Source organism: Anomaloglossus baeobatrachus, chromosome 3 (genome assembly GCF_048569485.1).
Source record: "Anomaloglossus baeobatrachus isolate aAnoBae1 chromosome 3, aAnoBae1.hap1, whole genome shotgun sequence".
Classification (NCBI taxonomy): domain Eukaryota; kingdom Metazoa; phylum Chordata; class Amphibia; order Anura; family Aromobatidae; genus Anomaloglossus; species Anomaloglossus baeobatrachus.
In genome coordinates, this window is record NC_134355.1 from 135,822,849 (window position 1) to 135,835,204 (window position 12,356).

Genomic DNA, 12,356 nt, shown 5'->3' on the forward strand with positions numbered 1-12,356 from the left:
ATGTCATCATTCAACACAGGTTTTAGGTTAGATTTGATAAATATGCACACCCCACCACCTTTTTTGCCTTTCCTGTCCCTCCTAAATGTACTATAACCCTGTATGTTTGTCACCCAGTCATGGCTTTCATCCAGCCAGGTTTCCGTAATGCCCACATCATAATCCATGGTTGACATAAGAGTCTCCAATTCATTCATTTTGTTTGCAAGACTTCTTGCATTTGCCAGTAGACATTTAATCCTTTTAACACCTTTATTACTCCTAGCCTCCCTACGTTCCTTGCATGTCCCATCCCCCCCTAATCCTTCATTGACCCCTACCATCTCACTGTCTCTATCTGCTCTATCTATCCCCTTTTTCGCTCCACTACCCTTCCTCCCCCTGGATCCTAGTTTAAAAGCTCCCCCATCCGTCTGACCATTTTCTCCCCCAGCACAGCTGCACCTTTCCCATTGAGGTGCAGCCTGTCCCTACCGTAGAGCCTGTAGCTAACTGAGAAGTCAGCCCAGTTCTCCATGAACCCGAACCCTTCCTTCCTGCACCAATTTCTAAGCCACGTATTTATCTCCCTAAGCTCCCGCTGTCTTTCTAGTGACGCTCGTGGAACCGGTAGTATTTCTGAAAACACCACCTTGGAGGTCCTGGACTTCAGCTTCTCTCCTAGTTCCCTGTAATCATTTTTAAGGACCTTCCACCTGCCTCTAACTTTGTCATTAGTACCAATGTGCACCATGACCGCTGGGTTTTCCCCAGCCCCACCCAGCAATCTGTCTATCCGATCCGCAATATGCCGAACCCGAGCACCCGGCAGACAACACACTGTTCGGCATTCACGGTCTCGGCGACAGATGACCCTGTCTGTCCGCCTAATTATAGAGTCCCCTACCACTAACATCTGTCTGGGCTTTGCTGCATTTCTATTTCCCTCCTTCCTACAGCAGTTGTTTTCCTGGTTGCTAGGAGCAACGTCCTACTGTAGTGACCCTAGTCCTGGCCCTTGATTCCTAATATCAGCCAAACAGGCATATTTACTAGGTTGTGCCAGGTCAGGACTAGGCTCCCTGACACTTTTCCCCCTACCTCTTCTTCTAACTGTTACCCAACTACCTACCTCTGGGTCCTGATCTTCTCCACCTCCACCCTCCTCCATATCACTGGCCCCAGCCAGAGAAAGCTCAGTGAGCTCTAAACTCCTCTCCAGGTTTGCAATGCCCCTGAGTGTTGCAAACTGCTTATTTAGATCAGTTACCTTGGCTTCCAAATACGCAACATGCTTGCATCGAGTGCAGACATATTCACCCACGAACGGCTGCTCAAGGCATGCATACATCTGACAAGATACACATCTGGTAGCATTGTCCATGGAGCACCTATTAAATGGGGATAAACGTTAAAGTAGAAAAACAAGAAAAAAAAACAAAAACAATGGGAAACGTATAAGGATAAATTCAAACTATGTTCTTGTGTTAAACTATGTAATTGTGTTTAAACTATGCCACACTTATCTTCAAACCCTGCACACTTTGCTTCAGTACCTCGCACGCTCGCACAGGGAAAAAAAAAAAAAAATTAAAAGTGTGTGTGGATGAGGTTTCTGAAATAGCTTTTGATTGTACTGTAAAAAAGCAGCTTTTAATTTGCATAAAACTCATGAAAAAGATATGCTAAAAAAGCAACATGTGACCAGATTTGGTAATGGCCTAACAATTGGTAGCAGTTCATATTATTTTTATAGGACCCTTAATTTCTGGGTGCTGTACATGGAAAAACAGGGTTTAAAAAAACATTATTCATTTAAAAAACAAAACCAAAAACAAACACAGCAAGGTACAAAAGTATATCTAAACATGGCTAAGTAAGTGACAGTATTACAATAGGAGAGAGGACTTAATCTATGGGGAATGGGAAACAACAGGCGAGATTACATGCTGCTGATATAGGATTGTGGTGACAGTAGGGGTATTTCAGATACAGTGGAACCTTGGATTTAAGAGTACCATATTTTTCGGACTATAAGACGCAGCGGACCATAAGACGCACCCTGGTTTTAGAGGAGGAAAATAGGAAAATAAAATTTTAAGCAAAAAATGTGGTCATGACACACTGTTATGGGGCGAGGATCTGCTGCTGACACTGTTATCGGGGTAATGTCCCCAAATTCTCTACTAAGGTACCACCCCAGCCTGGTAATGATCCTCCTGCCTTGTATGTGATCCCCATCCTTGTATATATGTACCCCATCCTGGTATATGCCTTTATCCTGCTATATACTGGCCTCCTGCTATATACCGCCATCCTTGAATATGCCCTCATCCTGCTATATACCCCTATCCATCCTGCTATATACCCCCATCCATCCTGCTATACACCCCAATCCATCCTGCTATATGGCCGTATCCTGCTATATACCCCCATCCTGCTATATGGCATGTATCCTGTGTCACACAAAAAAACCCCCAAACGTTTATACTCACCTTTCCTCGCTCCATGCAGCATTGCTCCTCCCCCTGTCTGTGGCGGAAGCAGTGCCGCTGATCTGTGTGGAGCCATCACCTTTGTCTGCAGCAGCGCTCCTCTTCCTGTCTGCCTGTTAGCTGACCTGCGTGGAAACTGGCGGCGCACACAGCGATGACGTCATCGCTGTGCTCACCGCTCTCTACACAGATCAGCTGGCCGGCATAGACAGGAGGAGATCGCAATGCTGCGGGGAAGTGGCCGGTGAGTGTACCGTACTTATTCACTGCACCCTGCGCTGATGATGATGCGGCGGGAGCAGTGAATACAGCCGCACATGATCACTTTAGGCTGTAGTTGCCAGGGGTGATCATGTGGGCCGGCTGTTATTTATGCGCGCACCCCCCGCCCACCTGTCAGCGCTAGCTTCAGCGCTGAGGGATAATGGGCAGGAGGACGGGCGTGCATATGTAATGAGCGGGTCCACGTGGTCACGGCAGGCGCTGCTACAGCCTGTTCGTGCCCCCGATGACCCGCTCCACCGCAGCACCCTCATTCGCCGCAGCCACATTCAGACTACAAGACGCACCCCCCCACTTTCCCCCTACATTTGGGGGGAAAAAAGTGCGTCTTATAGTCCGAAAAATACGGTAACTTGGTTTGAGAGCGTTTTGCAAGACAAGCAATGCTTTTTACAAATTTGTAACTTGGTTTAAGAGCATACTCACCGTGAACACTTCCAGATCCGTCCTTTCACAGCGGTCTGACCCGCTCTGTAGGTAACTTTCTGTACATATGTACTGTATACCATTGTACAGTGCAGTATATACTATATAGCATGTCTATCATTTTCCGTTTGTGGATATAGTATTGCACTTTCTTTCTGCTAACCAGTACAGCACTTTGCCTATACTGTACCTCCTGCACACCAACAATGTTATTGTAAGCTAAAGGCCACTTTACACACAGAGATAAATCTTTGGCAAATCTGTGGTTGCAGTGAAATCATGGTCATATTGTTCCATTTATACACCGCCACAAACCTGGCACTGATTGTCCACAATTTCACTGCAACCACAGATCTGCCAAAGATTTATCTCTGTGTGTAAAGTGGCCTTAACGTGCAGTTTCATTTGCTTTATATCTTTTTTTTACTGTACAGTATTTTGTATCAGTGTTCTGTAATAATTTTATATGAAAACAGTACATTATTTTGTATTACTGTAATAAGTTTGTATAAATACAGTAAATATTTTTGGGTTGTGGAACAAATTGTCTGTGTTTCAATTATTTCCTATGGGAAAATTTTCTTTGATATAAGAGTAACTTGGTTTAAGAGTACACTCCCGGAACCAATTCTTCTCGTAATCCAAGGTTCCACTGTATTAGGCTTTTTCAGGTATGTGGGTTTTCGGGTTCATTTGAAGGTTTCAAAGATGGAAGAGAGTTTAGTCGGATTGACTATGGTAGTGAATTCCAGAGTTCTGGGGAAGCACAGGAGAAATCTCTTAAGGCCGCTTTACACGCTGCGATCTCGCTAGCAAGATCGCTAGCGTGCGTACCCGCCCCCATCGGTTGTGCGTCACGGGCAAATTGCTGCCCGTGGCGCACAACATCGCTAGGACCCGTCATACTACTTACCTGCCTAGCGACGTCACTGTGACTGGCGAACCGCCTCCTTTCTAAGGGACGTAACATCCCACCCACCTCCTTCCTTCCTCATTGCGGGCGGCCGCAGGTAAGGTGAGGTTCCTCGTTCCTGCGGTGTCACACATAGCGATGTGTGCTGCCGCAGGAATGACGAACAACATCGTACCTGTAGCAGCAACGATATTTGGGAACTGGACAGCGTGTCAACGAGCAACGATAAGGTGAGCATTTTTGCTTGTTAGTGGTCGCTCGTACGTGTCACACGCAACGACGTCGCTAACGATGCCGGATGTGTGTCACGAATTCCATGACCCCAACGACATCGCATTAGCAATGTCGTTGCGTGTAAAGCGGCCTTAAGACTTGTATGTGGAACAGTCAAGAGTCAAAAAGGACGTCTTGTGACAACCAGAGATTACGTGTGGGGCTCTAGCCAGGGAACAATAGGATGGAGAATTATGGCAGGTACTTTTCAATATGGCCTTGTAAGTCATTCTTAGCATTTTGAAGTTGATGGGGAATTGTGAGGAGGTAGTTTGAAAACTGGAGACATTAATTGTGCTGCTCATTAGGTATGAGGCAATCCATGTGAGGGCCATGTCTTCAATGCCAAGCAATGAGACTTTAATAGGAGGAAGTAATGGACAGGTGTGATGAGTTTGGATGTGGAGAGTAGGGTATACAGCTTTTCAATTGTAATGCTGGAGGAGCAGGGTATGGGTGAAGACTGAGCAGTTGTGTAGAGGGATGGTGGGTTTGTAGGACAAAACCTTCTCATGTCCTATCAATCTTTTGTTTGAAGTACAGTATGTTGTGAAGTCTTCAGATGATTCGGGAATGGGCATATGTGTTACACCATAGACAACATGTGCAGTATGTAGGTGAGATTTTTATTTTTATCTCTTCCTCTAGCCTGGTAAGTTATTGTGAAATGGATTTTACCCGCACAAGTCCAGTGGCTGTGTGGATTAATCTTAAAATGAAAGCGTTAGTAATGTGATTTTTCTTAGCATTTTGGTTCTGGTGCATTCACTTACACACGGAATGGTACGTTTTCCCTGGGTAATGTTCAGAATTACAAAACAGTATATTTGCACAGCTGTTGTACATAGAGATATGCTAATAAAATTATCAAGCTCAAAATGATTTAGCATCATAGAGACGAGTGGACCCGTGGAAGTTCAGTTTAGTGGTCTCAGCCAACGTTCAGTTTGTGACCTGGACTTGACCTGAACCCTAACTGGAGTTACTAATTGGGCAGTTCAGGTTTTTGCCCACATGCAGCCAGTCATAAAAAAAGCACTTTGGGTGGCTGATAGACTGGGTTTTTCCTTTTGGGGTACACTACATCTGATCATGCTGTCGTTACCTCCAGTGTGAGCCGTTCACACACTGCAAGTGGCTCGCACTGTGTCTCGCACTGGGCCGAGATCTGAGCGTACCTGAGCACAGAGATGCTCACACAAGTGGTTTGCATACATAAATTCCCCAAACTCCAAATCCGAACTCTGTTTTTTGGAACGTCTGTGTTTGGTACGAACACTGAACCTCATGCTCGCTCTTCTCTAATCATACCTTTTCAATCATTCTAGCTACAACAGATCCCAGGACTAGATGATATAGAAGTAGAAGAAAATGGTTCCGAGCCTGGAAGGTAAATCTTTTTTCCATTGTAGGATACATGCTTCATCTGATTTACTGTACTTAATAAGGGTTGGCCACTTTCTGCTACAATAGTATATAAACTGGGGTGCACAAATATAGAAGACCCTTACCTCCATCATTCCTTACTACAGCAACCCATGTACAGGTCGCCCTGCTCACCATGATGTTTGTCTGACCCCAGTGGCAAGTGCATTTAAAGCCCTCAAAATTGTGATATTCACATAATTTACCCAAATTAAATAATTTACCCTGGCTGTGTCTTCTACTGCATGGGCAAAAGTCAAATACAAACAGCATTTTTCTTATTTATTTACACCATTATTTTACCACCTTATGCCCGCATGTAGTCCACATGGCTTTCGTGTACCTCCAGATTATAATTTAAAGAAACAGTAAAACCACCATACTTCCTAAAGGAATTCCTTGAGAGTTGTAATTATTCTAAAGATGAGTTCAGATCTTCATGGCTACTTTACACCACCTAATGGGTGCAGTTTCCACATAAAGAAACTTTGAGGGTTTCTACAATACAAGGATTGGTGATAACTTATTGATCAGTGGATGCTTTGGGTCCCGCACCGACCGGCAGACCATGGACTTTCTAATCCCCGTCAGGACACCTTGGTCCCCGCTAAAATGGAGTAGAAGGTTAGATGCCCAACAATCACGCCATTCATTCTCTATGGGACTGCCGTAAAAAACCCAGCACAGCCTTTGGCTGCACCATAAGAAAAGAATAGATCCCCAGTTGAGCATGACCCCTCCATGCTGACTGGGATATAGGTGCCTTGTTCTGCCTTTCAGGGTGGACTATAGGCGTCAGATCCCCACTGACCTTCGGATAGGTGATCACTTATTTTCTCTAGGTAATCCCTTTTACATTTTTCATTGTTGGAAGGGGGAAGGGTTTTATCAACTCCTGCTGAGCAAACCTGTGCTGATCCCTCTAAGTAAAGTATATAAATCTGCATTTATTATTGTAGTTCTGAAGACCATGCTTCTTCAAGCGAGCAAAGGGCAGAAAGTGAATCTTTACAGTCAGAAAGCAGTGATTCCCAGGTATTGTGAAATAAGTATACTCCGTACCAATACGAGGTTTTAATTTCCTTGAATCACATTGAATTTGATTACAACTTTCACACAAAACAAAAAGAACTAAAAGGGAAACTTAAAATAAAAATAGACTACTCGTTAAGTGACATTTAGAATAACTAATCTCATATAATGAATGCATAAATATTCACCCTTTTGAGTGTGAATAAGTGACTTATTTATTGTTTCCGTTGATCTTCACAAACTGATTAAACTGTATTAAAGGGATTGTCCGGCCTTAGGACTACTTTGCACACTACGACATCGCAAGCCGATGCTGCTATGCCGAGTGCGATAGTCCCCGCCCCCGTCGCAGATGCGATATCATGGTGATAGCTGGAGTAGCAAACATTATCGCTACGGCAGCTTCACATGCACTCACCTGTCCTGCGACGTCGCTCTGGCCGGCGATCCGCCTCCTTATTAAGGGGCCGGGTCGTGCGGCGTCATAGCGACGTCACACGACAGGCGGCCAATAGCAGCGGAGGGGCGGAGATGAGCAGGATGTAATCATCTCGCCCACCTCCTTCCTTCCGCATTGCCGGCTGGGACGCAGGTAGCAGATGTTCCTCACTCCTGCGACTTCACACACAGCGATGTGTGCTGCCGCAGGAACGAGGAACAAAATCGGACCGTCGCAGCAAGGTAATTATGGTTTTCGCCGACGCTACACCGATGATACGATTACGATGCTTTTGCGCTTGTTAATCATATCATCTAGGCTTTACACACTACGATGTCGAGAGTGACGCTGGAAGTGCGTCACTTTCGACATGACCCCACCGACATCGCACCTGCGATGTCGTAGTGTGCAAAGTACCCCTAAGAGTGACTGTAGACTTGTAGCCTATGTGACTACAGATTTGTGAATCCTCACATCGTGCCCTCTGTGTGCAGTGTGAATTCTTTGGTGCTGGTGGCAAGAGCGGCCAATCGTTGAACCGCATGTATATGATTTGCATCCTCCTCCTCCTGCTAAACTCCGACTACACTGTGTCTGACCTCGCTCAATTCATTTGCATTTAGCGAGCCAGCGCCTTTCTAGTCGGCAGGTGACTGCATGTATGCAAATCACATACTTGCGGTCACACACATGCCTGCTCCCAACGCGGCCACTGTGGAGTCCTTTGTGACTTTTGTTTGATGCATGAAAATTCCATACATTTTATGATTTTTAAAATCCTTTTTTGGAGGCTTTTTTGAACACTTTTTTTGACTTTTTTTCCCCAGACGTCTGGAATGAAACACCATACCTAGAGCAAGCTGCATTTTGGAAGGATGCTAATAATGTATTTTGTTGTGACTGTTTTTTGGTTTTTTTTAATTGCGTTTGTGCAATGTTTTGTATAAGATTCCATTATTTTTTCTGTGTAAACCTCCCAAGAAGTAGTAAAAATTTTCAGAGATTTTCCTAAAAACACTCACTTTGTGTGAAGTCTAAAAAAATATGTGCTCCTTTAGGAGACAATTTTATTTATTTATTTTTTTACTTAAATGCATGTATTTTGGGCTTAAAAAATAATTGTTGAATTTATATATTTTGCACTGTTTGGATTTTATAGGTTCTTTGTTTCCCTGCACATTGCTGGCTGTTGAATCGAGTAACAGAGAATCCTTCACTTAGCTTCACTGATGGTGGGGAGTTTGTAACATCTTTATCTATCCTGAGCTCCTCTCTGTTAACTTTTGACCACAAAATCTACAGTAATTTCTTATCATAAATACTCTTTTTGTGCAGGCTGGGGTGGTATGAACCCACGGGGCCGGGCTTACCCTGAAGGGGCGTAACTAAGCAGCTATCTAGTTTGGTGCTGACAATAGGCTTGAGACACATTTATTCGCCAGGTGCTACTCCAGGGCAGTCCCCTGGCTTGCACAAGTTGACTGGAGGGTCAGGGTGCGGGAAACAGAAGGCACAACCTAGAAACATGGGCAGACATTCCACGGACGGGACAAACAGCACAGGTACTGGAAACATGGGCTAAAACAGATGAGGACAGGGCAGGACAAATGGAATGCAAGCCAAACAGGAGTGACAACACAAAGACTAAAGGTTAAACACCAGTTTGGAGGGAGGAGCTGCCTGAATTGCTGGCAGGGAAGTGGCTGGGGAGCAAACACACTGCAGGGCACAGCCAATCCAAATTCCTACACTGAGTCTGGCCATGCCTCCCTATAGCCAGGAGAAGACTCAGCAGCAACAGGCGGATGTAGCAGCAAGTTGGCCATACACAAGATGGTACCCGAAAAAAGTGTGATACCGGATACCAGTCGTGCGGGTGTGACACTATCCAAAGCAGCAGCACAATGAATCAAAGAGATTCTCCTCTCGTAATGAGAGGACAGGTGAAAGCAACTAATCAGTTGAATTGTCCGTCTATATACTACTGAGCAGCATCAATATGTTGTTATAAAGACTAAGCAGAAAGAAACATCACACAAGGTCTGACGAGTAAAACCAAAAAATGCCCTGGTCCACTTCTATTAAAAGGGTTATGGATAGTGTCTCCTTAACCCAATGTAATCATCAGGAGGTATACTGGTTCTGCTGGTTTGGATTAAAGTAAAGAAAATTTCCAGTGAAAAGTTAGACTTTCTTAGATGTCCTTCAGCAGTAGCACCATTAATGTAATTTAGTAAGTATTAAGAACTTCTGATGATCTGCCTATAATGCCTCAAAAATGAGGCACTCCCAGAGGCCGCCTTACAGATCTACTCATGGGGTATACAGTACTATACTGCTCTTCCCAAGAAGCAGACATGGTACTGGTTTAACGAGGTGTAATGGCCTGCGACACTTTGAGACCCACTTGCCCACAGTAGATGGGTATGGTCCATCTGGATAATTAATCTTTTTACATCATTAGACCATTATTTTTCCTAAAAGAAGAGAAGGATACTCTGATTTCCTTGCTTCATCGCTGTGATCCGTATGAACCTTTTAAGGCTCTGTGAAGTCTTCTTTCTTCATTGCATGAAGGAACTGATTAAAATTCTGGTAATTCAATCTACTGGTTTATGTTGAAACAAGAAGTTGCTTAAGGAATAAGCGCTGGTAATGTTCATCGTAGGACACACTGTAAAAATCACATGTGTCGGTAAAAAATAAGGCCTGTATTTTAGTATCTTATTTAGCTGGCTATCAGGAAGCTGACCTTGAAAGATAGATGCTTTATGTCAGCAGACTGAAGGGGCTCAAAGGGAATTTTACAGAGTTAATATAGGGGAGGACAAACATTTCAACTGGGAAATAGGTCCATAACAATAAATTAAATTCTGTACTGTCCTAAATCTCTGTAGAAGTGACTTCCTTATGATATCCAGTTTAAAGCCTGTATCAAAACCAACATTCAACAAGTCCAGAATTTCTTGACCTTAAGGAGATAGGGATGACAAATAAAGGATTTTTTGGCAGCACCTCTGAATATAAGGATGTTGGTGACCACTTGAAACAGTCCAGAATTGTCTAGAAAGATGCATCCTCCATGCAGTATGCTGAAGTCAGTACAAGATTGGCTTTCCTGAGTTACCAGGTGAGGAAATCTTGAAAGCTTCCGAAGGCCAATGTCTCTTTGCTCACGATCAACAGTGCGTTGAATTAGGCTGTCTTGGGCCAGAAGGGGCAGATGAAAATTACAGATACCTGTTCCCATAGGGTGTTCTCTGTTAAGATTATTAGGATCAATGGCGCAAATCCATTGACTAGTTAGAAGGTTCACAGCGCATCTAGAGCACTTGACTATTTGCCTACGAGGGAGTGGAAGGAGGGTTATTTTAAATTGTTGCACTTGACTATCAATTGTTAATAGTTTTGAGTGAGCTTGCTCGACACTGCTCGATACTTGAACGAGTATAGGAGTGCTTGAAACGCTCAGTAGTCAATCACATATCATGCGGATACTTGACATGCTCAATTTCCTGGTGGCATATTCTCTGTCTCATTTTTCCAGAAGCCCTGGAAGAGAGAGAGAGAGACAGAGAGCCTCCTGTTAGGGGCTTCTGGAAAAATGCCTGCGTTTCCCATTGACTTCCATTATGCTCGGTATGCAAGTCGAGCCCATCCGAGCATGTGTCCTGCTCAATTCGAGTAACAAGCACTCATCACTTGTTGTTAACTCCAAAACTTCATGATCTAGAGGAAACCATTTTGATTCATAGACTGATAGTCCAAGAAGTGCAGACTCATCTATTCCACTAGACTACTGGACTTCCTCTGATATGCACAGCTTACAGCTGCTGTAGACTGGTTTCCACCTAATAGTGATCATTTTCCACTTTGCGTAGAAGTTTCTGATGATCGGTTTTCACTTTGCATAGCGGCACTTTGGAACAAGTGCCTTTCTGTCGATTAATGTAGGATACTGTCTTCATATGGTCTAACATGATAATGACAGCTCAACCCCCAGATTGATGGGGAAATGAAGCAGAACTACATTACCAGTCTCATATTTCATTGATGCTAAATTATAGTAATTACTCTGTAGAAGACCAAATTCTCCTTGGTTACCTACCCATCATATAGGCACTCCATTCTCTTAGGAATGCATATACATATAGGGGAAGCAAATGATCCCAGCTCTTTGTACTTTTTCATCTCTCCGAGGTTAAATGATAGGGATACCTCATTAGGAAGCCAAATCCTTCTTGGTCACTGGACCCGTCATATAGGCACTCCTTCCTGTTAGAAAAGTCTGTCCATTTAGGGGGAGCATGTGATCTGCCATTCTTAGACAATCGCACTATTTTGGGAGAACTTGTTGTCTCATGAGAATGGATACATCATCCAGTGTTTTTAGACCTCTGTCTCAATTTGTAGTGCAGCACAATGTAGTAGTGACGTATCAGTTACTGGACTGCTTGGTGCAGTTTTGCTACAATCCTTTCTTTCTCTGTTCTAGATGCAGCAGTGCTCAGAAAGCTACTCGGTGTATTGCCCCAACCACACAACCCTGACTAGCAGCTTTCTGTGCACACTGTGTATTGTGACTAAGCTGCCAATCAGTGGTGGAGGCGGGGTCATGCAGATTAGTATGATTGCTGGTCCAGTGAGATCTAGTCTGTCATAATGTTTTGCTGATATAACACTCACTGTACTGAAACTACAACACACTGCCTACTAAGGAACACATATCTGGAATCAGGCTCTTAACCTTCGTCAGGCTGCATAATTTTACAACGTTAACAGCGACCCCTTATCTCGGAAGGGGGTGGAGATATTTTATTGAAATTTGGCCAATATATTCTGGACCAAAACTGCAGAAATGTCACGAAATTTCAGCCCTCTACGGCTTTTGGAAAAAAAATGTATTGCAATTTTAAAACGGAATAGTTACAATTGTACCTATTCAGCCGGACAAAGGTTAATGGCTACAATATGCTTTTTCAGATTAAATAGCAAAAACCTGCTGACTTGATTCCATTTAACTGCTATCACCTATCCTCTCATTGCAGCAATAGAGAATCTCTCCCATTCATGGTACTGCTGCTGAACGGTG

General features: G+C 43.9%; 1 protein-coding gene across 1 annotated transcript in view; it reads left to right on the top strand.

Moving 5' to 3' along the window:
• The window catches only part of LOC142297186 (interferon-induced, double-stranded RNA-activated protein kinase-like), a 211,261-nt gene that overhangs the window by 100,725 nt on the left and 98,180 nt on the right, over positions 1-12,356 (top strand). Inside the window, exons 8-9 of the mRNA XM_075341454.1 lie at positions 5,697-5,758; positions 6,753-6,828. Coding sequence (XP_075197569.1) covers positions 5,697-5,758; positions 6,753-6,828 — 138 coding nt within the window. The remainder of the gene's footprint in view (positions 1-5,696; positions 5,759-6,752; positions 6,829-12,356) is intronic.